The sequence below is a fragment of the Molossus molossus genome, unplaced genomic scaffold (genome assembly GCF_014108415.1).
Source record: "Molossus molossus isolate mMolMol1 unplaced genomic scaffold, mMolMol1.p scaffold_m16_p_15, whole genome shotgun sequence".
NCBI lineage: Eukaryota > Metazoa > Chordata > Mammalia > Chiroptera > Molossidae > Molossus > Molossus molossus.
This window is the reverse complement of record NW_023425350.1, coordinates 11,039,519-11,067,221: the sequence shown is the minus strand read 5'-3', so window position 1 is coordinate 11,067,221 and position 27,703 is coordinate 11,039,519. Positions and strand designations below refer to the sequence as shown.

Below are 27,703 nucleotides of genomic sequence, written 5' to 3'. Positions count from 1 at the left end.
TCTCACATTGATGTTTCTCTTTCTCTCTCTCCCTCCCTTCCACTCTACCTAAAAATCAATAGAAAAATATCCTCGGGTGAGGATTAACAAAACAAATGTAAAAATTATTGGTCTACCTTGTATTTTGACTGGTTCTTTTACTATCCATTTTGTAACATTATGCATCGTTAACGTGGGAAATGTTGGTTCACTGAGTTATGCAGATATTCAAATGCTGACATTTTACAACATAAAAAAAATCAGTTTATTTCACCTCCATTCTCATCAGAAAAATATTGTTATCAAGCTCATGATGGTGGATATAATTTTTCTCTATTTTTTTTCCTTTGAAAGCCCAATTTTATCATTGGCAACAAATATTCCATTCAGGATAAGCTTAATTTTACATGTTAAAAATAAAACAAAAAAAACTGAATGCCAAATACACGTCTGAATTTTATTTTATTTATTTAAAAAAATATTCTTCATTATTGATTTTAGAGAGAGAGAGGAAGGAAGGGGAAGAGAGAGAGAGAAACATCAATGAGAGAACATTGATTGGCCGCCTCCTGCATGCCCCCCACTGGTGACTGGGCCCACAAGCTGGGCACGTGCCCTGACCGGGAACTGAACCCGGGGCCCTGTGACGCATGGGCCCATGCTCAACCACTGAGCACACCAGTCAGGCCTTTTGGTCCATTTCAATGTTTACAATTTCCCCTGTAAGCAGACCTCCCCATTGATCCTTCTTGTACTATCCTCAATTCTCGGGCCTCTTAGTTGTCTTTGGCAGGAACCCATAGTGTTTCTTTGCTCCCACCAACCAGGTTCTGGGTGAGGAACAAAGGAAACCAAATCTTTCCCTCCTCCAGGAAATCAATTTCCGCCAGAGCGAAGAGGAGGGCCAAGACCAGGGTTAGCCCCGCCCACTCTGCACAGGCACCGCCCGGCCAGCCCAATAAGCTGCGCACAGGGGTCACGTGAGCAGCCGCCCTTCCGTGACGCCTCCGCAGTACGTGGCAACGTCGTCACTCAGAAAAGTCCTCCAGCTACCCGTCCCATCTCTCCCTTTTCATATTAAATACTTTTTTTCTTGCTGCTCGCGTCTGGGAGATGGTGACCTACCAAGCTACACCCAGCCTACCTACCCTAGGCCTCTGAGCTAGCCCTTGCTCTCACTCAACAGCTGAGGCGAGTTGCACTTCTGATTGGGCGTGACGTCTTGTCAATCTCCAAGTTGTCCCAATCAGGGGTCGAGTCCACCCAGCTTTCTGCTCTTCCATTGGCCTGTGTGAGAGGAAGGTGGAAGAAGAAGGGTAAACCGAGGTCGCGCGAGAGCAGCGCTGGGCCCTCAGTGCGCATGTGCACAGCAGCTGGCTGGGGCCCGGACTAGGGGCGGGCTTGAAGACGCGTCGTTTGGTTTTGGACACAGTGACAGAGCTAGTTAGGTTCATCCGTTGGGCGGAAAGCCTTTGTCAGGTGTCCGGCCAAGAACAAGGTCCGCGAGATTCCCAATGGTGTCCATGACTTTCAAGCGGAGCCGCAGCGACCGGTTCTACAGCACCCGGTGCTGCGGCTGTTGCCATGTCCGCACCGGGACGATCATCTTGGGGACCTGGTACATGGTAAGGACGGGCGGGGCGGGAGGGTAGGGCCCTGGGGGGAATGCGCATGAGCGGGAGGTGGGGGTGCAGTTTGTAAGGAAGAGAGTGTTTACTGGGAGGGGTGGGACTGAAAACGGGGTGTTGGGTGGGGCGGCTAGGCATAGGGGAGCTTCTTTTTAGGGTGCTCTAACTTCGAGGGAGGAGACTGAGTCCAGGAATCAGAGTCGGGGTGGGTGGGGAGGGGGATTGTTCTTGGCCAGAATTCGAGAAAAGCGGGGTTGGGCCAGGCGGAGGCGTTGCGGGCAGAGGGGGAGGGGAAATGAGGGAGTTGGGTTGTGGTGGGAAGTTCTGGAAATTAGCAGGATTCGACTCTTTTTGTACTTCCGTGATCTGAAGTCCCCCCTCCCCCCTCCGGCTCCCTGGAACTTTTCTCCTCCACGAAACAATTAGGAACGGGCCTGCATCACTGTAGCCTAGTTCCGACGTTGTGTCTTGTCTGAAGGGCAAGGGAAAGATCCGATTTGCGGCGCAGGCTGTGGTTTCTGGACCTCATTTGTCAGAATGTGTTTGTGATTTCGGCAGGAAGGCCTGTCTCGGAGGCAGTACGGGTCGTCGGATTTACACTCGAGCTGCTTTGGTGTAGCTGTACTACCCCCTGCACATTAGACGCTTTTCGTATCAGACTCGTTCCGTTTTTTTCCCAGAGCCTGTTCTGGCCCCAGGGCCATTCTGGCCCCATATGTTAGCATTCCCTGGTTTAAGACCTGTGTAATTATGTGTCATAACCAAGTTGATAGTGTTACTGATAATACTTCCGTGATTTCTTACATCATCTCCAGGATATGTACATTTTGAAGCTAATTTTTTGCCTGTTAGGACTTCTGAATATGTGGTTTTGTTTACGTAGTTTCTGGTTGTGATGACTTCACAGAGGCTTTGACCAACTTTTCTTAATGTCGACTTGGCCACTTTTCCAAATGACTTTGTGAACCTCCCCCCTCCCCCGCGTGGGAGGTTGTGGCATGGTTTCTGATAACTGAACTTTAAAGGGGGAAGAGCTTTATCACATTCTTTTTGCCTTTCTCTGTTCTCATTACTACACTGCCCTGTGCCTTGAACTCATTACTGTGTGAACAAACACCAGATTGGAATCATCTTCAAGTAGGCAAATAGTGTTTCATGCCCCCCCTTCTCGCCTTCTAATCTTCACATTATTCCCGACTGTCCTGTTTTTTACAGCCTCACTTCATTAGTGAACATTAGAAACAACAACAAAACTTAAATGTTAGTTTATTTGCTTGTTTCTAAATAATATTTCCTGTACTTTTATATTTAGAAACATCACTTATTGGCGTATCACATTTCCCTTCTTGTTCTGTATTGTAACTGATTTGTAATAATGGACAACGATCAATTAATGGTAGTAGCAGCTATTGTATTTCTAACTTTCTTTTATTTCTAATCCATTTTGCTAATGGTATGGGTCTTAATTTCTGTTGTTTGCCCTTAGCTCTGCCTTTGTCCCCCTAAAAGAGTAATTCAAATCTTTAGAGTCCTCAGACCTTTTACTCAAACCTGCCTCCCTCATCCCTAGAAGATGCCCTTTCCCTCCTGCTTCAACTGAGGTTGTGTCCAGTAGTCTAGTACTCTTGCCTGCAAACTCAATCTTCCTTTCCCTCCATCAACAGAACAAAAGATTGCTAACTTCTCAAGAAGAAATAACCACCATCCCAATTTCAACCACCTGAATGTAATTAGCTGTTTTGCTTTCCAAGGCAGATTAAAAATTTTATTTTATTTTATTTCATTGATTATTTTAGAGAGAGAGATAAAGGGGAGAGGAGAGAGAGAAAGATAGATCTATTTGTTGTTCCACTTATTTATGTGTTCATTCATTGGTGGATTCCTGTACATGCACCAACCAGCCTGAAACCTTGGCGTATCTGGATGATGCTCTAACCTAATGAGCTACCTACCCGTAGGCCAGGTCCCAAGGCAGATTTTTTTTTTTTATGCTATGGGATCAGCTTATAAAAATGAAAGGAGCCCTGGCCGGTTTGGGTCAGGGGTTAGAGCATCGGCCTGCGGTCCAGAGAGACCCGGGTTCGGTTTCCGCTAAGGGCAGGTACCTTGGTTGCAGTCTGTCCCCGTCCGTGGGTGGCGACCACTCGATGTGTCCCTTTCCCGTGGATGTTTCTCTCTCTCTCTCTCTCCCTCCCTCCCTCCCAGTATCTGAACAACAACAACAACAAAAATGAAAGGAATAGCAGGGAAAAGTGGGAATTATAAATAGCAAAACTCAAAATGCATTTATTCTCCTAAAATAGGGAATGAGGTGTTGAACCCCCACTCCCACCCCCTGGAAGCACATTATGTGGAAACATTTCACATATCTCCCTTTTCCATGCTTTAGCCATAGCTGTTCTTACTTTGCATGGACTTTGCTGGTTAATAGAACATTATAAACTTCTTAAATCAATTATTCTTAAATTAAGAGACTTATTGACCATCTGCAGTGGAAAAGTCTGTAGTGGACATAAGAAGAAGAAGAAATCACAGGGACCATATGTTATTGATCTTTTGTAGTCTTACTACCTGCCACGTAGAGGCTCTCAGTGTTTTTTGGCTTGAACATAGCGTCTGCCCTCTTATGGTATTACAAAGAACTTTGGAGCACATATACGAAAATGAAATTTATGGTACATTATTAACAAAGGGGAGGGAAGAAAGTGATCAGATTCTAATCAGATTAAGGCCCGGAAAAGGCTGTTAGTTTTGTTGTTTACTGTATTGTTGGTGAATCCGGCTGGTGTGGCTCAGTGGTTGAGCATCAACCCATGCACCAAGAGGTTGCCAGTTCAGTTCCTGGTCAGGGCACATGCCCAGGTTGTGGGCCTGATCCCCAGTGGGGGGTGTGCAGGAGGCAACCAGTTGATGTTCTCTCTCATCTATGTTTCTGTCTCTCTTCCTCTTTCTTCCTCTCTCTCTAAAATCAATAAAGAAAAAATAAATTAAAAAAAATATATTGTTGGTGACTTTTAAAATATTATTAGTGGCTTTAGTACCACAGCAATATAAGGACCAGTTGGGGAGGCATATAACATTTAGAAAACAAGACCAATTAGAAAAAAAGTGTAATACAAAGAATTTGTCTTAACAGAGCATTTTATTGCCAGAAACTCCTTTACTAAGGATGGAGAAAAAATATGGGAGTGAGTGAGGTAGAATGTCACTTCCCTCTCCAACTACCTTTCATGACACTCTCCTCTATTCCAGGTGCGAGGATATTTATCATTCTCTCTAGATTGCCCCTGTACTCTTTGGAACCTAGAGATGCAGCCCTCCCACCTCCTGGGCCCAGACACACTAGATCAATGGCTTTGTATTTGACAGTGTCATTGCTTTCTAGCAACTGTTTCTACTGGTCTGGAGTTTAGGTGACTGTAACACTATATACTAAAGTATTAATTGTGTGGAACTAAATAGTGCAGTAGGATATAGAGAAGCCAGAGCCAGTTATATGCACCAGGCTTAAAGTGTTTTAGTCTTTGGCATTTTAGATTTGAATGAAGCATACCTGTCTTAATACTTAGTTAAGTAATATATGAAATTTCAGAATGAGCTCTAGTTTAAATTCTGGCATTTCTAAAATTGTTTTCTCTATCATTTATTAAATAATTTGTAGACAGATAATTTTAAACAATAGTTTCTTATGTGGTTATATTTACCATGTAATGTTTTTTGAATGATTCAAAATGGGCTTACAATGCTGCAGGAAGTGTCCTCCTTCATTGTTAATGGTGTACTTACAGGAATGCGTTTGAGCATTTGGAATAATTTTAGGTCTTGGAAAGAGTTAACATATGGCTAATGTATATTTTTTCATTTGACAACAGAATTTATTTTGAAGTTACCATCTTTCTCTGGAAAATGGTGAACCCTATTGTCTGTTTAATATATGGTTAATTTTTCATGAGTGTTTCAAACGTAAACACTCTGAAGTTGGGTAGCTGGGAGAGAAATGAAGCCGGTTTCCTCCAGCTGTGTTCCTTTCCAGCCCTCCCCCCGGCTCTTCTACATAAGTATAGCTTGTTCATATTTCAAAGTTAGTATCTTTCCTCAGACACATCGTTCTGTATGACTTGTTTCCCCTGAAATGTTCATTGTTCCCCAACTCTTAAAAAACCTTATGAAGGAAAATGTTAAATATATAAAAATAGTGAAATAGTTTAAAAAACAAACAAACCCATTTACTCATCACCCATTAACATTTTGCCAATTTTGGTTAATTTTTTAAGGGTTAGCTGAAATGTTTCTTGCATTTGGTGGAAACTTTCCTTGCTTCTCAGCCAAAGGGATCTGGTTTTCTCATTGGGTGCCTGGGAGAGTTTCTACACATCTAAATGTACTTTTAAATACTACTCATTGCACATTAGTATAATTATCTTTTCTTTTCTTTTTTTTTTTCCTTTATTGATTTTTAGAAAGAGAGGAAGGGAGAGGGGGAAAGAGATAGAAACATTGATAGGAGAGAACATCGATTGGCCGCCTCCTGCACGCTGCCCCTCACTGAGGATCAGGCTCACAGCCTGGGCATGTGCCCTGACCAGGAAACGAACCGATGACCTCTTGGTGCATGGGTCAACGGTCAACCTCTGAGCCACACTGGCTGGGCTATCTTTTTTATTTTTATTTTTAAAATTTTCTCCCTACACAAGGAAGGTGATATGTTTTACACCATAAATGTGTATGATAGCTAACTTACTTATTTGAAGTATTCATTTGACATTTGTTAAGTGAATCGTCTCCTACAAAAAGAAGTAGGGGTAACTCATTTGTTACTGCTCATAGGGGTAAAAAGAACAACAAAATCATACATTTATTATAATTTAAATTTTATATATAAGCTTTTTGTAATTTTTTTCTATTTTATTTTTATTGAATTCATTGGAGGTGACATTGGTTAATAAAATTATATAGGTTTCAGGCGTACAATTCTGTAGCATTATCTATATATTGTATTGTGTCTTCACCACCCCAAGTCAAGTGTCCTTCCATTACCACTTCTCCCCCTTTTACCCTATCCTACCCCCCCCCAACCTCATTTCCCTCTGGTAATCACCATACTGTTGTCTGTCTATGAGGTTGGTTGGTTGATTGGTTGGTTGGTTTTTGCTTAATCCCTCCACTGATTAAAAATTCAGATAGTTAACAACAAATTAGATAGTTGCCCTGGCCAGTTTGGCTCAGTAGTTAGAGTGTTGATCCGAAGACTGAAGGGTCTGGGGTTTGATTCCCAGTCCAGGGCATGTACATGGGTTGCAGGTTTGATTCGTGGCTCTGGAGTCCAGGTCCTGCTGGGAGGCAACCAATCCAACCAATTGATGTCTCTCTCATTACATCAATGTTTCTCCCTCTCTCTCTGCCCCTTTCCCCCATCTAAAAATCAATGGAAAAATATCCTTGGGTGAGGATTAACAACAACAAAATTTAAAGATAGTTAATTTTCCTTTTTATCTGATGACAGTTCTTTGCTGACTTGGGGAGTTGTAGACTTGGCTCCCCGTGGATCCCTCTTTCTTTGCCTGTGAGACCCTTATAGGGATGCCCTGAAGCAAACACATTGTTTTAATTGTAGTCTCCACAGATACTGGGTTGTGGCAAAATATGCTGTGGGAAAAGTAAAGAGTAATAATTATAAAACAAAAACCAGTCCACATAAGAACCTTCTGGGCTGGGTGTGGCAGTGAAATGAGAGAGCAAAGAGGAATTACTCTCCTAAGGCTGGCTGCTTCCATGGATCTGATACTGTTTCTTTTTTTATCCTCACCCGAGGACATTTTTCCATTTTTTGCTCAGGTAGATTGGGAGGGAGGGAGGGAGAGAGAGAGAGAAAGAAAGAAACCGATGTGAAAGGGATACATCAAGTGGCTGCCACCCGCACGACCAACCAGGGCCGGGGACAACCAAGGTACGTGCCCTTAGCGGGAACCGAACCCGGGTCTCTCTGGAACACAGGCCAACGCTCTAACTGCTGAGCCAAATCAGCCAGGGCGATACTGTTTCTTTGTAACAAGTGAAATCTAATATATCTGGCTTTTGTTGGTATTGTTTGTTTACTTATATAAGGTGTGCAAAAGACTCAGAAATAATGTAAACCATATTGTTTGACCCACTAAGTTTATAGAACCATTTCCACATTGAGTGGTATGTCCATTGTCCATGGTGTTAACGTACTTGCATAGTTGCTGTGTTCTGGACCTCTCCATAATACTAGATTTAGAGATTAATTATTTTAATTACATTTTTGTTAATTTTCTTTGTTAAGTGCAATAAAGGGAAAAGTGAATTGGGAATAAATATTCTGGAATTGTACATATTTACTATTTTCAGAGAAATTTTATATCACAAGACTATAAAATTAGTTTTATATATTTTTTTGAAAAATGCTACATGTAACTTGGAAATAATCAACCGAAATAAAAAATGAACAGCACAGGGTCTGTTGAGCACAGGATGAGTGTACAGTGGTGAATCTTTTTTTTTTTTTTTTTTATCCTCACCCGAGGACATTTTGTTCAGATAGAGTGAGAGGAAGAGAGGGAGAGAAACAATGACGTGAAAGGGACACATTGAGTGGCTGCCTCCCGTATGACCCCAACCGAGGCCGGGGACAAACTGCAGCCTAGGTACGTGCCCTTAGCGGGAACCGAACCTGGGTCTCGCCTCAGGCCAACTGCTGAGCCAAACTGGCTAGGGCCAGTGGTGAATCTTTTAAGTTCAAAAAGATGAGTTTTTCAGATTAGTATTTTAAAATGTAAGTTGGGGTTCTAATAAAATATGGTGACTTAATGAAGTATAATTAACTCAATGAAGATTTGAAAAGTTATGCAAGATTTTAATGAAGTAGTACTGAAATTTATTTGATCATTTTGATTAGACCTATGATTTGTTTTGTTTATTATTCAGGGATATGACTCACTGAAATGAAATTTGATGTGTTGTTAATACTAGAAGAAGATGCCTGGCCAGTGTGGCTCAGTGGATTGAGCATCATCCCATGGACTGAGAGGTCCCAGTTCAATTCAGGGCCCATGCCGGGGTTTCAGGCTTGATCTCCAGTAGGGGGCGTGCAGGAAGCAGCTGATCAGTGTTTCTGTCTCACATTGATGTTTCTCTCTCCCTAAAAAATTTTTTTTTTTTTTATCCTCCCTCAAGGACACTTTTCCATTTTTTGTTCAGATAGAGTGGGAGGGAGAGAGAGAGAGAGAGAAACATCGATGTGAAAGGGACACATCAAGTGGCTGCCACCTGCACGACCAACCAGGGCCAGGGACAAACTGCAACTGAGGTATGTGCCCTTAGCGGGAACTGAACCCAGGTCTCTCCGGACCACAGGCCAACGTTCTAACCGCTGAGCCAAACCGGCCAGGGCTCCCTAAAAAATTCAATAAAAACATATTACAAGAGTACTAGAAGATAATAGTGGATGATTCTGACTTATCCATGGAAAAGAAGAAAATATATTTTTATAAATCCTATATATGATAAGGGAAAATTATACTAAATTTTTTTGGTGTGTCATGTTCTTAATAATTCAGTTTGCGTGTTTTTCTTGACATGAGAATGATTTTCTCTGCAGAGCTTTTTAACTATGGCTATATTGTGTTCAGCAGAGAGTTTGCTGAATTGATTTTGAGCTTATTTCCTTAAACAGAATATATAATTTTGTAGATGTATCTGATTGTTCAATAATTAATCCACCTAATCGTATTACCTCAGACTTTTACACCATATACACCGACACACCTATTGCAATGAAAATGGATTATCAAAAAATCAGCCATCTTGCATATGTGTTTTGCCTTTCAGGAGTTGAAGGATAAAGTACCTTGCCTTTGAGCAGTGCAAGGAAAAAGGCATGTTACTGAACATTTATTTATTTATTTTTTTGGTGGTATGTGCCCCTAGCGGGAACCGAACCCAGGACTCTGTGGTCCGCAGGCCGATGCTCAACCGCTGAGTCAAACTGGCCAGGGCTGTTTTTTTTTTTTAAAGACCTCAAAACAGGAGTTGCTTAGGAATGGTAAGTAATCGTGTAGTGCTAAGAAGCAGGGCTGTCTGAAAAAGAACCAGATTTGTATCTTAGCTGCATCCTTTATCAACTCAGTGAACTTACACAAATTATTTTGCTTTTTTTGAACCTTAATTTCTCCATCTGTAAATGGACTTTAGTAGTATTTATTTCACTTAAGCAAAATGAAGTAATATGTCAGTATACTTGGTATATAGTATATCTTCAGATAAATTAGTCAACTGGTATTTGATATTTTGACATTGTTTAGATCACCTAACCTTATTTAAAGATAAAAATTTGGGCTACTTGTCTTGAATGTGTAATGCCTCCAGGAAAATTTAAGTCCTATAGAAGGCTGACTCCAATTCAAGTTTGATTTCTCTTTGAAATCGTTAACAGTGTCCTTTTTGAACACCTAAAGGAAGTGGTGCCTCCTGGGATACTGAAGGGACTCAAAGCTAGAGGCGTGAATATTTCCTTTATAAATGGAGTTATCCCCCCCCTTGGAAATTTACCAGATAATTATGATGGGATTTCAGCAGGATGTTTGACAAAGTCTTAAGATGTTTCTCTGGATCACAAAGAATTTTATTGAAGGTTATTGATCGATTAACTGGAAGAGGACAGCCCCTGGAGCTTTGCCCAGCCCTCCCTCTTCTTTTGCTAGTGACCTAGATGGAAATGCTGATGATATTTTCAAATGCAGGATTCAGAGAGAGAAAATCTGTAGGGTGTCAGAATCTAGACTGAAAAAAATCTAGACAAGCAAGAGTGTGATAAGATAAAATTCATTTGCAAATATATGAGGGCTCATGCTTGGGCCTTTGAATGTACTGGTGGCAGCTTAGTGGGATCAAGTTTGAAAAAGAAGTAGGGATTTTAGAGAGTTATTCTCATGTAACAGTCAAAACATTTAGGGGGCCAGTGCAATTTCAGGCTGCATTAATTGAAATTTGTTAGCTAAGATGTGGGAACTGAGACCCCTGTGTGTTCTCATCTTAGCTCATTTTAAAGATTTTTTAATTTATTTTTAGAGAGAGGAAGAAAGGAGAGAGAGAAACATCATTGATCGACTGCCTCCCTTACGCACCCCAGTGGAGGATTGAACCCTCGATCGACCCTGGCATGTGCCCTTACCGGGAATCAAACCTGCAACCTTTCAGTGCATGGGGAGAACACCCAGCCAACTGAGACACACCAACCAGGGCCTCAGCTCTTTTAAATAGCATGTCCTACAAACTGGGGCACATGTATAGAGAGCATCTGAGTGTTTATTCTGGAAAAGACATACTTGTATGCACATGTCAGCTGCCCTTAAGTATTCGAGGAGCACTTACTCCAGGAGGGGTGCAGGGGGAGGGATGGTGGTGGTGGTGCTGGCGGCAGATTATCTTAAGGGGTAGGATTAAGACCAATAGGTGAAAGTAAAGTGACATGGTCAAAATCTTATAAAGTCTTAAAGCATTTTTGTCTTTAAAGAACTTAGTCAAGAGGAAGTAGTTCTCTATCACTAGATAGGAGATAACTGTGGAGGGGTTTCAAACTGATGTGATGGGTTATTATATATTTATTCAGTGGTTACTAATATTTATCTGTTGGATAAGTGTATTGGGTGAACCAGCTTCTTCAAAACCAGAAATTCTGATATTGGTATGTAAATGTGTGACTTTGAACACGAACAAAAGATTTGTTTTTATTTTTTTATATGTTTTTATTGATTTTTTTTTTTTAAGAGAGAAAGTAAGAGATAGAAACATCAATGTGAGAAACATGGATCAGCTGCCTCCTGCATGCCCCCTACTGGGGATCGAGCCTGAAACCTGGGCATGTGCCTTGACTGGGAATTGAACCCGGACCTCTCAGTCCATGGGATGACGCTAAATCCACTGAGCCACACCGGCTGGGTGTGAATGAACTATTTCTAATGATTGCTTATGTTTAATTGTTGCACTGTTTTATTCTGTTGTACTGAATCAAATCAATTAATCATCTTTTCTCAGAAACAATTAACTTTATACTTTATGAAATATTTATTTTAAAACTATTTTTATGTGATATTGAGTATTATCTCATCTCACAGGTAGTCTCTAATTTTATGTCTTTCTTCAAGTAAAATAATTTTATATATAAAGATTGTGCTGAAAATTGCTTCCTTATTAACAATATAATTGATAAAATACTATCTTTCATAGGTGGTAAACCTGTTGATGGCAATTTTGCTGACTGTGGAGGTAACTCATCCAAACTCAATGCCATCTGTTAACATTCAGTATGAAGTCATTGGCAATTACTATTCATCTGAGAGGATGGCAGGTATGTTTTTAGTTGAAAAAGCCTCCTGCTAATTAGACACACACACACATACACACTTGTTATTTAGAAGTGGATTAATTAAAATATGTTTAAGTTATCTACTTGCTGAGGCACAAAAGTGTTTTGTGGGTTTTTTCAAAGATACTCAGGATTATAATTGAGTATTTCTAGCCAGAAAATGAAATGGACTACTAGGAGATTTCTCAGAAATTGGTATTGTATACTTTGATTCCTGTTTGGTGCTGTGGCGATCAAGGGGAAAGAAGGAATTGCAAAGAGACTGAGCCTTTGAGGGCCAGCGGACAAGTAGTGCAGGATAAGAGTGGGAGACCTGTTCGGGAAACAAGACTTACAGTACATATAAAACATGAGTTGTTTGAGTATTTGGTAATATCTTTTGCTTAGGGGCACAATTTCTATTCTAAATATATTTCTATTATTTAGATGAAGAAGGACTTGACATTAGAGTTAAAAATAGAGTAACACTAGGATATTCATAGAAATTACCTTTTTAAACCTATTTATTTCCTGATAGCAATATTTTCGTTATCTTCCTCTACAATTCAGGTGCAGAAAAATTTTAGTTGAAATTTTATATTATAAAGTATGTTAGAAATTTCATATTTGAACAGAAAATTATGCCTCACACTTTCCAGTGTAAATAATTTCTGTTTGTTGATTTTTTTTTTTTCAGTTTTACTTCAGAAGAATGTTCCCAGTTCACTTGTATATGTTATATTTATACTGTTACAGGATCTCTATTATTTTTAGACTTATTATTAGCTTTTATTATAAAGTTCTGTGCTTCGTTACATTTATGACCTGCTCTGATCCATTTATGACTTTTTCTTTTTTAAATTTGGTTGTTACCCTGGCCAGTTTGGCTCAGCGGTTGAGCGTCGGCCTGCGGACGAGAGAGTCCCGGGTTCAGTTCCCACTAGGGGCATGTACCACACACACACAAAAAAATTTGGTTGTTAATTCAAATGATTCATTGTCCACAGGCTAACTTTTTTCCGGGAGCCGGGTAGTGTTTGGTGGACATCCATCATACGTTGTATGGAAACACTAACAGTTGTTCACACTTTGTTTTCTGGAGTGCTTTTTTCTTTTCTTTTTTTTTTTTTTATCCTCACCCGAGGATATTTTTCCATTTTTTGTACAGATAGAGTGGGAGGGAGAGAGAGGAAGGGAGAGAGAGAGAGAAACATCGACGTGAAGGGACACATCGAGTGGCTGCCACCCGCACGACCAACCAGGGCCGGGGACAAACTGCAACCAGGTACGTGCCCTCAGCGGGAACCGAACCCGGGTCTCTCAGGACCGCAGGCTGACGCTCTAACTGCTGAGCCAAACTGGCCAGGGCTTCTTTTCTTTTTTTTAAGTGAGTCTTTTCAAAGATAGAGTATAGCCCTTTAATTTTGTTGTCAAATGTGATAGAAGAAATACCAAGAACATATTAGAAACATCCTTTCTGGCATTTGTTTTCTTTTGAGTTGTCTGTTTTTATTTAAAAGCCAAGATAGAATGATAAATACAACTTTAGCTTCTAATTGCATTTTTGGTATTTATAAAATTTATTTTAGGCTGTAAAATATTACTGAACCTACTCATGCCAACCTCTTCCCTGGTCATGTGTGTTTCTCTTAAAATGGAGGTGTAGAATAAAGATTTAGGGTTACGGAGACTCCGGTGTGTCTGTACAGCCGGCTCCGAGCCTGGGCCAGAGCGACGGGTACCGTCCCAAGTGTGCTGCATGAGTGCTGCACCTGCTGTGGAGAGTCACGTGTTCATTGTCAGTGCCTACACCCCACAAAAGCCCTTATTGTTGAAGGGTTGTTGGTTATGGTGGTTTGGGTTTCTTTGGAAGTTGAAATTTGACTTTCCCACAGAGCCAGTGTTATATGGCAAGTTGATTCCTGATCGTTGGCCTGATGATCAATTTTAAATGAGGTGATTAGGTTATAATCAATTAAATAGGATATATACTCAGTATATCTGAAGTACTTTTGCAGCATATACAAGCTGTTTTTCTTTTTCTTTTTTGTACATGCCCCTAGTGGGAACCAAACCTGGGACTCTCTGGTCCGCAGGCTGACGGTCCAGCCACTGAGCGAAAACCAAGCTGTTTTTCAAATAGGAATTTAACCTTATGTATACTGACCTTGGGAATGGGTAAACTGGGGGCCCCCTAAAGGAGGTTCCTGAGTCTCTTGGTGAGTGGATATCTGAAGTTCATATCTTGGCATCTGGCCTTCATATTTTGTTTGCTTTATTGATTCACAGATACTGGAGCATCTCTTTTTTTTTTCCCCCCCATTTTTTGTACAGATAGAGTGGGAGAGAGAGAGGATGAGAGAGAGAGAGAGAGAAACATCGATGTGAAAGGGACACATCGAGTGGCTGCCACCCGCACGACCAACCAGGGCCGGGGACAAACTGCAACGGAGTACGTGCCCTTAGCGGGAACCGAACCCGGGTCTCTCTGGACCGCTGGCTGACGCTCCAACCGCTGAGCCAAACTGGCCAGGGCTGGAGCATCTCTTGTTCCAGCCGTTACATGTTATTTCCTCCTGCCACCCAGTTTCTGCCCATTTTGCTGTTTGTTGCTCCAGTGGAAGACCTTGAACTTCACTTTTACTATTTCAGTATTTTAAGAAATGTAAATAAGTGTGTACCTTCCATAACAAATTTGTAAGAGCTGATTTTTTGAATTACGAAGTTTTCTTCAAGTTTGATAGTACCTGTCCTGTTTACTTTATGTATTTACTGAATGTTTCCCTCTAAGTGCCATTTGGTGTGAAGTTCTTTAAATCCTTAACATTTAGCTATCTAGGAAATTTTAAAGAGGGAGATTCTTACTTAGTTTAGTGCCAAATATTGATGTTTATTCTGCCAAGTGACAGGATGATACATATACATTCATCCCATAGAGTGAATATGCAGCAGTTATTCTAATCATTCATCATTATTAGTGCCCTTCAGGTTCTTAATATCGATCCAGAGTCTCAGAATCAACATTAGATTCGTGGTAAGAAACTCAATAAGTCAAGTGGGGTTTAGTATTTTTAAAAATTACTTGGATGTTTTATGAGAAAATTAGTGAACATGGATTCATATAGAGAAAGGAAACAATCTCTGAGAAAGAGTTGAGGAACAAAAAGAAGAAAACAGACAGACCTGTATGTGGGGAGAAGCCAAGGTGAAGGAATGCGGAGCAGTGGGTTTGGGTGTTGGGATGGAGAAGAGGGGATTAATGGGCAACCTTGAACTTCAGATTCTGTATTTTATCTAAGGCATGAGGGGGCATCTGTAGCATCTATGTTTAATACACGTGTCTTTTAAGCAAATACCAGCCTTTGCCTTCAGCTGAACCCTGCTCATCTCATAAGACCCAACTTGTGTTATTTCTTTTATGTATTTTTCCTGATTCTCCAGGCAGAGCTAACTGTTTCTACTTCTGTTGTAGCACCTGTTGTAGCACTTGCCACATTGGATTGTAGTTACCTGCTTGCACATCTTAGACTCTTAGACTCTGGGCAGAGATCTGCCTCCCTAGCAGGGTACCTACCTGGTTCATGTGCCATCCTTAATAAGTGTCAGTGAGGTGTAGCAGTTTAACAAACAAGGAAACAAAGGTACGAATTTCTTAAGTTTCATTACTTAATGCTGAGGCAGATTTTTTTTTTTACCCTCTTGGCCTTAGATTTTTTTCATAGCCAATCTTGAAAATACTTTGATGTTTGTAAGCCAGCTTTAAAATGTTTGTCATGAAGAATTTTGTTCTTTTTATATAAGTAGCTTAATTAGATTTTGGTTTTTGTTTTCTTAGACAATGCCTGTGTTCTTTTTGCCGTCTCTGTTCTTATGTTTATAATCAGTTCAATGCTGGTGTATGGAGCAATTTCTGTAAGTATCCTATGTTTTCATCTTTTGGAGTTTGATCTTTACTGAACAGTACTTGGTAATTTCATTTATGTGATGTGATATGGTTATTGTTTTTTTTTTTCAGTATCAAGTGGGTTGGCTCATTCCATTCTTCTGTTACCGGCTTTTTGACTTCGTCCTCAGTTGCCTGGTTGCTATCAGTTCTCTCACTTATTTGCCAAGAATCAAAGAGTATCTGGATCAATTAGTAAGTCTGTATGCTAATTAAACTTGTTTTTTCCACTTTAAGTAAAATATTTAAATTGAAATTCTGAGTCATCTTTTTAGGTACTATTTTTATTTTTTTATTTTTTTTTTATCCTCACCCGAGGATATTTTTCCATTTTTTGTACAGATAGAGTGGGAGGGAGAGAGAGAGAGAAACATCGACGTGAAGGGACACATCGAGTGGCTGCCACCTGCACAACCAATCAGGGCCGGGGACAAACTGCAACCGAAGTACGTGCCCTTAGCGGGAACCGAACCCGGGTCTCTCTGGACCGCAGGCCGACGCTCTAACTGCTGAGCCAAACTGGCCAGGGCAGTACTATTTTTATTTTAACCAACCCTATTTATTTTTTTAAAGTGTTATAAAATAATGTCATTACTCTTAACTACCATGTTGAAACCAGTAAGATGAAAACAGAATATCTTCTTACTATACCATTTGGTTGATCCAATATTAGAAGTCCCTAAAAATGGTTATTATGGAATTTAAGTAGTTAACTTTTGTTTTGAGTAAACTGTAAGTATAATAATTTGACTGTATTTGGCACTTATTAAGGTCTTAGCTTCTTGTTTTGGCAGGCATTCGGAGCAAACATTTCAGTGCCTGCTGTGTGCTTGGTTCTGTTCTGGTGAATTGTGTAGATATGAAGAACCCCCCCCCCCCCATGAAAAAGATAACGTCCTCTTCAGGGAGCAAACCATTTGGGGAGTCGAGGCATGAGGATGTTATCTGGGCTAATGAACTAGAGCTGTCATAGGAAGCAATCAATGGGGACCTGAGATTAAGTGCCGTATGACGAAGGGGCAGGGACTACTCTGGGCCAAAAGAAGGTCTTTAAGAAGGTGTGGGGCCCAGGTAAATGAAAGCTCATTTAAAAACCCTACCTTTAAGAATTTTCTCCCCGCTTTCAGATTTCCTGCCTAATCCATTGGCATATCACCAAATTTATTGTTCATTCGAAAAAACATTTGTTGGTTGCTTTTTTTTTTTTTTTTTTAAGTATGTTTTTATTGAAACATTGATTGGCTGCCTCCTGCATAACCCCCACTGGGGATCCATCCTGCAACCCGGGTTTGTGCCCTGACTGGGAATTGAACCGGGACCTTTCAGTCCATGAATGACGCTCAGTCCACTGAGCCACACCAGCGGGGCGGTAGCTGCTTTTGTGCAGGGCACTCTGCTAGATCCTGGGGATATATCAGGAGAACTTACTTTCTAGTGAAGGAATTGGAAAATTGACAGTTACCGAATTAAAATCGTGATAAAAGCTGTGAGGGAAAAGTGTAGGCTGCTATGTGAGCGGATCTCACACCGCTGTATCAGACCTGGGCTGGGAAGTGAGATTTTATTCCAAGTAGGAATGAAGATAGGGAAAGCACAAAAGGAGGGTTCCCGGTGAAAGACACACCTTGCAGCAGGAAGCAGCATGGTATATAGCCAGGGGGCTAAAGATGACTGTGGTGCTGGCACACAGGAGTAATGGAAGGGGAGCAGCGTGTGGTGGGGCTGGAGTGGAGTGGCCAGGCGCAGGGCCTGTTGGCCTGGCCAGCAGCTTTCTAAACACAGTTCTCTGAGCATCTCTGGCTGAAAAATTGCAAGCCTTCAGAATAAAATCATAGCATTCCCCAAATGAGCTGGTTCCATTATGTGTTTGTCCTACCTATTTATAGATGAAATCTTAATGAATAGTTTTGTCCCAAGGGACCACTTAGTTTGGGGTTGGTCTGTAGACCTTTCTTTTCTTTTTTTTGGTGTTTTGGGATTTCTTTGTGCTGCTTTTTTATGAAACTGAGATTATTTGGGTTGACATTTCCATTAAAAACATACAAGTTTAGCCCAGCCTGTGTGGCTCAGTGGACTGAGCATCATCTTGTGGAGTGAGAGGTCCCGGTTTCGATTTCCAGTCAGGGCCCATGCCCAGGTTGTGGGCTCGATCCCCAGTAGGGGGCGTGTAGGAGGCAGCCAATAGATATTTCTCTCTCACATCTATGTTTCTGTCTCCCTTCCTCTCTCTAAAAATTCAATAAAAATATATTTTTAAAAAACCATATAAGTTTAAAAGAATTAAATGAGCTATATAGAAAACCATGACAATGAAATCTTTACTATTCCCTTTACAGACCTCACTGATTTCTGCCTGTTGTTGTTGTTGTTGTTAACTTCATCTCTCAGCCTGGATTATTGTTGGCCAGCTTGTAAATCCTGACTCTTCTTTGGTAGTGCTCTTCTCCTTGAACCTGGCTCATTACCTTGCACATAGTAAATGCTAAATAAATATTTGGATAAATATAGCTGCTCCTTCTCGGTAGAACATAGTATGTCTGCAGTAAATCATATAATCTTGCCTGGCTTTATAACCAGGGATCTACCTTCTTTCTGCCCCTTTTTAGTGAACATTGAGACTGACGATTGGCTTTTAGGTCAGTTATTTTCCCCAGGTAGAACTAAATGGCCCGAGGATATTTTTTCTATTGATTTTTAGAGAGAGTGGAAAGGAGGTGGGGAGAGGGAGACAGAGACAGAGAGACAGGCAGACAGACATTGATTGGTTGCCTCCCATATGTGCCCCAACTGGGGATCGAACCTGTCACCCAGGTACGCACTCTTGGCTTAGAGTTGAACCCCAGACCCTTCGGTGCCCAGGCCTATGCTCCAGCCACTGAACCACATTGGGCAGGGCAATATCAGCGCTTCTTGACTTAGTGACTCAGTGACCCAGGGACAAATTTGGAGTTCTATACAGGAAATAGTGTTTTTCCAAAGGCCAGAAAGCTGTTAAAAATAATGAAAAGAAAGAAAGTGAGCTCAATTTAGACTCTTAGGAATATTCTGAGTATTCAAACAAATGCATTTTAAGTTACCAATAATGTGCATTAATAATGAGGCTTTGAAGTACTTTGAATTAAATTCTGTTATCAGTTTTATAGGATAGCCCTTCTGACTTTGGCCCCTTCTGTTTGTATTAGTGCCGTGCTCTCTGGGTTATCGCAGTGCGAGTGCTGTGGTTGAATTACAAGTGTGTGTTCAATAAACTTACTTTTTTTAGAGCAGTTTTGGGTTCACAACAACATTGAACAGAAAATATAGAGAGGTCCCATATATCCCCAACCCACACCCCCCACAACGTCTTGCACTACCCATATCCCACACCACAGTGGTTCAGTTGTTACAGTTGTGAACCTTCACTGACACATCATCATCACCTAAGATCCATGGTTACATTACCGTTCATTTTGGTGTACATTCCATAGATTTGGGCATGTGTGTGATGAGAGGTATTCATCATAGTTTTGAACAGAATAGTTTCACTGCCCTAGAAATCCTCTCTGCTCTGCCTCTTCATCCCTCCCTTCTTTTTTATAGCCTGATTTTCCCTATAAAGATGACCTCCTGGCATTGGACTCCAGCTGCCTCCTGTTCATTGTTCTTGTGTTCTTCGTCTTTTTCATCATCTTTAAGGTGAGTTGGTGACTAATATTTGGGGGGACCAGTTACTGTCCATCTTAACCTCCTTGTTGCCTTACTCCCTGCAGTTCACAGTAAGTGACAGTGTTGATTTTGACACAGAAGTACAGAGACTTTTTAGGGAATGTCCTTGTTTCCAGAGAGTGGCTGGAAGTTCCAGGATCCTTATTAAGTAAGGATTACCATGTTTCTAGAAATAGTTCATGATTTGGATTGAAAATTGTTAAAATTCCCAAGGTTCAGAAACAGAATTTCTTCTGCAGCACAATGGTTATCAGACCTGATACCCCAACTTCGGTTTTTCTGTAAAATGATGATCATAAAACTAGTGATGTTTAAGTGAGATCAGGTAGAGGTAGGGCCTGGCCTGTGCTGGGTCCAAGTGGATGTCAGTTTTCTTCTCCATAGAGAAATGTGGGGGAAGGGTTGTAAGTCCCCTTAATTTTAGAACAGGTATTCTGTTGAGTTCTAGAATATGTAAATTTTATTTGTATTCATTTAGGCTTATCTAATCAACTGTGTTTGGAACTGCTATAAATACATCAACAACAGAAACACACCAGAGATTGCTGTGTACCCTGCCTTTGAAGCACCGCCACAGGTGAAGGACCTACGTATATGTTAACATTTTACTAGTCATTGATTATTCTCAAGAACCTGGATCTTGACTATCTCTTCAATGCCCTAACTGTGGTTTAGGGCATGAATAGGTTAAGTCCACAAAACTGAGCATTTCCCACTTGGAATCCTGGGTATGTGGGTGAGAGACAGCCTGCACTGCTGATCTCAGTCAGTTTGGCTGTTAGGTTTGATTCCTAAGTGGTTCCCACAGTATTGCATTTTGGGGGGAGATTAGGCAGGAAACAGCGTGTGACCCATGCCATGCTTGTGGCTTGTGGCACTTTTGAGGATGGAGGTACCATCAGTTGTGTTGCTTTAAAAAACATGCATATGATCCGAAGAAGCTGCTTTTTTGTGGGGAGATGAATGAATGGGCTCCAGGAGTCTTTTGGGGATGCTCACTGCTTGGGACCCTCTAGTTGCTACCCGACTCTTTGCAGGTTTTCAACATGTAGAATACATGTGGCCCATGTAGGGCCAGCCTGGCACACTTGGAGTCACTTAGGTTAGAATGCTACTGTAAGTCCCTAATCCTTGACTGTAGATGATGATGAAATTAGGATCCAGCATCTTATTGGAAGCTTCTTTTAGTATGGTTCACTGGGGCCCTGAATCTTGACCTGCAGCCACCTGAGGGACAGTTGGCACTGGGACTTTATCAGTCACGGGAAGGACAGGGTGGGGAGGGGAGCAGGGGCACATGCTTCCTGTCCAGGTGTTTTGGTAGCCCGTCAGGGTCAGTTCAGAAGCAAAACTCTGCCCTTCCTTCCCTCCCTCCCTCCCTCCCTCACTTCATCCCTCTCCAGCAGTCTTGGGTCAGATGTCTCCCCTGCATGTAGAGTTCCGGTTACAGTCATCTCCTCTCGGGGACTCTAGCTGACAGTTTCTTCAGCTCTTCTCTGTGGGTGTGTGTGTCCCTTTTTAGGGCAGAAAATCTGAAAGCTGAATTATTCCAGGTAGAATTTTAAAGAATTAAGTCTGATACAGTTTTTTCTCTCTTCAGTATGTTTTGCCAACCTATGAAATGGCCGTGAAGATGCCTGAAAAAGAGCCACCACCGCCTTACATACCTGCCTGAAGACATTCTGCCTTTGTCAGTAACCCTGACACCACCAGCTTTTGTCTCGTTTGTTTTACAGAATGCTGCAATACAGGGCTCTTCAGACTTGTTGATATAAACTACCTTTTCCTTTGTTTAAACATTTATTTTCGAACACTAACAAGCTTTTGAACATCTATTATAAGTCAGCTTTTTTGTTTGTTTGTTAAATCTATTACATTTTAGTAGTCTTTGAAGACAATCTAGGTGAAGCAAGAGCAAAGTGCCATTGTTTGCCTTTTACTGGGGGGTGGGAAGGGCTATTCTCTACACATTTTCTTTTTTAACTTTGCACTTTCTTTATATAATAGTTTGCATTTTGGTTATGTGCTGCCCTGGATACTTTCAGGAGGAATGACTAAAATATTCAGGGTGAGTGAGTTAGCTCTAAGATCTGAAGTTTTCAGCTATGAAAACAGGACAAATATATAACATTTTAACGTGACTGGAAGATGATGGTTGCATGTTTCTGATTTGTATGTGTTTCCATTTTGTGATAAGATGCTTTAATAAATTTCTTCAAGTTTACTGTCGTCATTTGTAAGAAATCTATTACCCTTTTTTTGTAGATAAAGCCTAACATTTTCCATTATAATAAACTCCGACTGCCATGGTTTTTGATACTTTGAGATTATAGTGCTAGATTTTTTATTAGAATGCATTTATTTAATCCAGTGACTCTGAAATATTATTTAAAGTTATGGGGAATATATCACTTGAATCATGGGCCAGAAATTAATATTAATGGTTTGATAGAAAAATTATGCGGGTAGCATAGTAAGCTCTGCTTTCATATTGAGATCATTTACTTGGGTCACGAATTCATCAAGAACAGTTCATGTTAACATGCATCATTTGACCTCCAGGGGAATCCAAGAGAAAGCAGAAGCAAACTGCACGTATGGACCCCACAATTAAAATTTCCTCCAGGAAATATTCCACTTTACATCTTGTTAAGAATACAGCAGTGATGACATGCTCATCTAGCATGTAGAAGATATATTTTACATTTTTAAAAATTGAATTTGTTGGGGTGACTGGTCTGCAAAACCATACAGATTTCAAGTGTACAACTCAATAAAACATCATCTATACACTGCATTGTGCACCCAACATCCCAAGCGAAGTCTCATTCCATCCCTGTTTCCCCCATTTGCCCACTTCCGCCTTCCCTACTCCCCTTTCCCTCTGGACAGCACCACACTGTTGTCTTTGTGAGATTATATATATATGCATATATACATACATATACACACATACATATACACATATATATGGGCTAATCCCTTCACCTGTTTCATCTAGTCCCCCTCTCCCTGCTCTAATAGCCCTCAGTCTGTTCCATGTATCCATGCCTCTGGTTGTTTTGTTCATCAGTTTATCTTATTCATTAGATTCTACATATAAGTGAGATCACATGGTATTTGTCTTTCTCTGACTGGCTTATTTCACAGCATAATGCTAAGTCCATCCATGCTATCGCAAAAGGTGAGAGTTCCTTTTTTTTATGGCTTTGTAGTATTTCGTCGTGTAAGTGTTCCACAGCTTTTTATCCACTTACCTACTGATGGGCACTTGGGCTGCTTCCAGATCTGATCTTGGCTATTGTAAATAATGCTGCTGTGAACATAGGTCAATATATTCTTTCAAATCAGTGTTTCTGAATTTTTAGGATATATTCCCAGAAGTGGGATCACTGGGTCAAAGGCAGTTTTATTTTTAGTTTTTTGAGGAAATTCCATACCGTTTTCCACAATGGCTGCACCAATCTGCATTCCCACCAACATTGCACAAGGGTTCCCTTTTCTCCACAACCTCACTAGCACTTCTTGGTTGATTTATTGGTGATAGCCATTCTGGCAGGTGTGAGATGATAGCTCATTGTAGTTTTAATTTGTACGTCTCTGATAATTAGTGATGTTGAACATTTTTCATATGTCTATTGGTTATCTGTATGTCCTCTTTGGAGATGTGTCTATTCAGGTCCTTTGTCCATTTTTTAATTGGATTGTTTGTCTTTTCTGGTGTTGAGTTGTATGAGCTCTTTATATATTTTGTAAATTAACCCCTTATCGAATGTCTCATTGGCAAATATGTTCTCCCATACAATGGGTTCCCTTTTTATTTTGTTGATGGTTTCTTTTACTGTGCAAAAGCTTTTTACTTTGATACTGTTGCATTGGTTTATTCTTTCTTTTGTTTCCCTTGCCCTAGGAGATACAGCAGCAAAAACATTGTTCTGAGAGACGTCTGAGATTTTACTGCCTATGTTTTCTTCTAGGGTTTTTATGGTTTCATGACTTACATTTAAGTCTTTTAATCCATTTTGAGTTTATTCTTGTGTATAGTGTAAGTTGGGTCTAGTTTTACTATTTTGCATGTACATGTTCAATTTTCCCAGCACCGTTTATTGAAGAAACTCTCTCTAATCCACTGTATGCCCTTGCTTCCTTTGTTAAATATTAATTGACCATAAAGATATGGGTTTATTTCTGGGCTCTCTGTTCTGTCTCATTGATCTATATTCCTGTTCTTATGCCAGTGCCAGGCTATTCTGATTACAGTGGCCTTGTAGTATAGTTTGCTATCCGGTATTGTGATACCACCAACTTGTTCTTCTTTCTTAAGATTGCTGAGGCTGTTTGGGGTCTTTTTTTGGTTCCATATACATTTTTGGAATATTTGTTCTAGGTCTGTGAAATATGCCATCGGTGTTTTAATAGGGATTGCATTGAATTTATACATTGCTTTGGGTAATGTGGATATTTTAATGATCTTAAGTCTTCCAATCCATGAACTTGGTATATGTTTCTACTTATTTGTTTCTTCCTCCTATAATTTTCTTCGAGTACAGATCTTTTATCTCCTTGGTTAGATTTATTCCTAGATACCTTATTTTGTTGTTGTTGTTGTTGTTGCAATAGTAAAGGGGATTATTTTCTTAAATTCTCTTTCTGAGCCCTGGCCAGTTTGGCTCAGTGGTTAGAGTGTCGGCCTGCAGTCCGGAGAGACCCGGGTTCGGTTCCCGCTAAGGGCACGTACTTCGGTTGCGGTTTGTCCCCGGCCCTGGTTGGTCGTGCGGGTGGCAGCCACTCGATGTGTCCCTTCACGTCGATGTTTCTCTCTCTCTCTCCCTTCCGCTCTCTCCCTCCCACTCTATCTGTACAAAAAATGGAAAAATATCCTTGGGTGAGGATAAAAAAAAAAAAAAATTCTCTTTCTGAGAGTTCATTATTGGTGTATAAAAATGCCACTGATTTCTGAATATTAATTTCATATCCTCCTACTTTGTTGAATTCATTTATTGGATCTAGTTTTTTGGTGGAATTTATAGGGTTTTCTATGTACAAAATCATGTCATCTGCAAATAATGACAGTTATACTTCCTCCTTTCCAATTTGGATGCCTTTTATTTCTTGTCTGATTGCTGTGTCTAGGACTTCCAATACTATATTGAATAAGAGTGGTAAAAGCGAACATCCCTGTCTTATTTCTGATCGTAAGGGAAATGCTTTTAGTTGTTGGCCATTAAATATGATGTTGGCTGTGGGTTTGTCACATATATGGCCTTTAGTATGTATGATCCCTCTATTCCTACTTTGCTGAGAATTTTTATCATAAATGAGTGCTGTATTTTATCAAATGCTTTTTCTATTGATATAATTATGTGGTTTTTATCCTTCATTGTGTTTATGTGATGTATCATTATATAGTATCCATTTTTTTTTTCAATTTAAAGCACTCGCTGTTTATTAACTGGCCAGATTATAAAAATAACCATGGTAGAAACCTTAATTCATTCTCCTAATAAGCCTGTTGATCTGGTCTTCCCTGTTACCAGCATCTCCACCTTCTACAAAATGGGTGGTCTTTTTCTTCATTCCACCTCGTGGAGAAGATAATTTGAAGGGCCACAGGAAGTTGTTAGCTTCTTTGAAGTATTTTCCAACAGTATAAATCTCATGAATCAGATCCTCCATGCAGATGATGCCATATTTACCAAGAGAGCGAGCAATCAATGTGTTATCTGTCAGGGCAATTAGTTTTTTGTTGATTTTGCCATAACCACGCTTGTAGATCAATTCATTTACTGACTTCAGATTTGGGTGCCCCCATGCAATATACAGTTCCACAATCCTCAGCATGTTAATCGAAGCCTTGTTGAGCTTAACAAAGGTGCCGTTGAAGATCTGGCGAAGGCGAAGAAGCTGCAGCACCTTTCGGACCTTTGGGCTCACACCATTGATACCTCTGATCCTGATGACAAATGCCAATTTGGGTTCTGCGGGTACATAGAAGTTGCCATCTTTTCTTGCCATCCTAGCCATTCGAATCTCAGTTCTGTGCATCTGTCTGGATTCCTTGTGATAGTGCTTAGCTTTTTCATAGATGAGCTTCCTCCTTGCCTTTTGAAGCATCTTTTCGGCAAACTTCTTTCTCAGGCGCTTGACCTTCAGCTCTGCGAAATTCCTTCGCTTTTTCTTAAGGGTTTCTGGCACAGCAGGGACCTCCTCCTTCTCTTCGGCACCCTCCAGGGTTCCAGCTGGAAAAGAGCTAGTATCCATTTTTAAAATTGATCTTAGAGGAAGGAAAGGAGAAAGAGAGAGAGAAAAACATTGAAGTAAGAGAGAAACTTCAGTTGGTTGCCCCTCACTCAGGCCCTGACCAGGGATCAAACCTGCAACCTGGGCATATGCCCTGTTTGTAACTCAAACCCGCCACCTTTTGGTGTACAGGATGACATTGCAATCAACTGAGCCACACGGCCAGGGCTGTAGTGTCCTTCTTTGTCTCTTACTATAGCCTTGGTTTTCAAATCTGTTTTGTTAGATAAAGGAATTTCTACCCCAGCATTTTGAAGTATTTCTATTTGTATGAAATCCCTGTACTTTGGGTGGTAGTGTTATGGATGATCTTTATTTTCTTATTTTTACTTCTCTGCATTTTCTAAATTCTGAACAGTAAGTTATATAACTTTCATAGTAAGCAAAAAATCTATTGTAAAATTTTAAAAGCTGATCAGAAATAAAGCCTGTGGATTTCCAGACTGGAGTGTGGGAGGCAGGACAGGGAGCTGAGCCGCAAAGGAACTAGACACTTGTGCAGAATCTGGATCAAGTGCCAACTTGGCAGGAATAGGCTGAAATTGGGGGCACCCGCCAAAAGGGCAGGTGTCTGAACTCTCAGAAGAGGCCTTTTGGCCCTAGCTGGTTTTGCTCAGTGGTTAGAGTGTTGGCCTGTGGACCAAAGAGTTGTGGGTTCGATTCTGGTCAAGGGCACGAGCCTCAGTTGCAGTTCAGTCCCCAGCCCTGGTTGGGTTGTACGGGAGGCAACCAGTCAATGTGTCTCTCTCATCTCCCCCCCCCCCCCTTCCACTGTATCTGAAGATAATGGGGAAGTATCCTTGGGTGAAGATTAAAAAAAAAAAAGAAGAAGAGGACTTTTGATTTGGCGATTGAGTCATTTTCTTGGTGACTGCTCTTCAGAAGTGTGGAGAAGAGAAAGGGGAGAAAGGAGCACCCCTGGTCCCAGATGGCGCATGATCATAAAGCTGGTCTGTCGGCAGACTCACTTTGTGCAGGGATGCAGGCCCACCCTCATCCCTGCCGGATAGCATTTCCTTGTACCTGCCCTCGCAGTGAGCCCACGTCCAGGCCTGTTTTGAGACCATTAGAACCAGGACGTTGCAGACTCTCAGCGTGCCAGTCGCCTCCAGGGATCCAATGCAGATTCCAAACCATCTGAATCAGAATATCTTGAGTGGGGGCCCAGGAATCTGCCCTTTAAAAGCCCGCCAGGCTGCCTGGCCCATGTGGCTCAGTGGTTGAGCTGTGACCCATACACCAAGAGGTCGCTGGTTCCATTCCCGGTCAGGCACGGTCAAGTGGCAGAACCTCTGTGTGTGTATGATACAGGCTTCTCCAGGTCTTTCTCCTTTACACATGGAGTCACAGAAGACTGAACCTGGGAGTTGCTATAAGTAACATGACTAGGAGTTTTGGGCATAAATCAGGATGCGGAAAAAGTATCTCAGACTCCAACTTGACACCATGGCCTTGTATGTGTCCTGGTGGTGTTAGTGGGGTGCTCTCCATGTCCCCACCTGTTGCTGGTGGAAGTGGGCTTCTTGTGATGTCATGAGAAAAGGAATTATGTGAGACTTGCCTGGCACAATGAGTGATATTTATTTGTGTGGAATCAAATCCTGAGTTTCCAAGGTCCCATCTCCCTCCATCCAGTCAAGGAAAAAGTCTCATTTCGTTTTCAGCAGAGCTAGAATTATGAGCCGTTGCTGAGAGTTTCCACTCCATATTTCCACAGTCTGTACCAGCATCTGGCTAGGTTAGCTTGTGTTCCCAGCTGCATTCTACTGCTTGTAGGGTCTGCAT

At 41.1% G+C, this 27,703-nt stretch overlaps 2 protein-coding genes across 3 annotated transcripts; one reads left to right on the top strand and one right to left on the bottom strand.

Annotated features, from left to right (window-relative positions):
• Positions 1 to 1,320: 1,320 nt before the first annotated feature.
• Positions 1,321 to 21,848, top strand: LAPTM4A (lysosomal protein transmembrane 4 alpha). 2 transcript variants are annotated; one of them, XM_036263067.1, is made up of 8 exons: positions 1,321 to 1,604; positions 11,853 to 11,973; positions 15,806 to 15,882; positions 15,986 to 16,108; positions 19,493 to 19,588; positions 20,097 to 20,195; positions 21,219 to 21,308; positions 21,626 to 21,848. In XM_036263067.1, the coding sequence occupies exons 1-7, from the start codon at positions 1,494 to 1,496 to the stop codon at positions 21,291 to 21,293; spliced, it is 702 nt and encodes a 233-aa protein (XP_036118960.1). In that variant the 5' UTR covers positions 1,321 to 1,493; the 3' UTR covers positions 21,294 to 21,308; positions 21,626 to 21,848. The 2 variants fall into 2 exon arrangements, with proteins under 2 accessions (XP_036118960.1, XP_036118959.1); XM_036263066.1 differs by having other exon boundaries at positions 1,322 to 1,604; positions 21,219 to 21,848.
• Positions 21,849 to 25,087: 3,239 nt separating this feature from the next.
• LOC118630902 (60S ribosomal protein L7-like) lies at positions 25,088 to 25,747 on the bottom strand. The gene has a single exon (XM_036263133.1). It carries the CDS (start codon positions 25,730 to 25,732, stop codon positions 25,106 to 25,108), a length of 627 nt encoding a protein of 208 aa, XP_036119026.1. The 5' UTR covers positions 25,733 to 25,747; the 3' UTR covers positions 25,088 to 25,105.
• Between the last annotated feature and the right edge of the window lie 1,956 nt (positions 25,748 to 27,703).

Excerpts from the sequence above, each read along its gene's own strand:
- LAPTM4A (XM_036263067.1), top strand. The coding sequence starts at position 1,494 with ATGGTGTCCATGACTTTCAAGCGGAGCCGCAGCGACCGGTTCTACAGC. Across the intron at positions 19,589-20,096 it reads TCTTTTTCATCATCTTTAAG|GCTTATCTAATCAACTGTGT; the intron begins GTGAGTTGGTGA and ends GTATTCATTTAG. Across the intron at positions 20,196-21,218 it reads CCTTTGAAGCACCGCCACAG|TATGTTTTGCCAACCTATGA; the intron begins GTGAAGGACCTA and ends TTCTCTCTTCAG.
- LOC118630902 (XM_036263133.1), bottom strand. The coding sequence starts at position 25,732 with ATGCTTCAAAAGGCAAGGAGGAAGCTCATCTATGAAAAAGCTAAGCAC.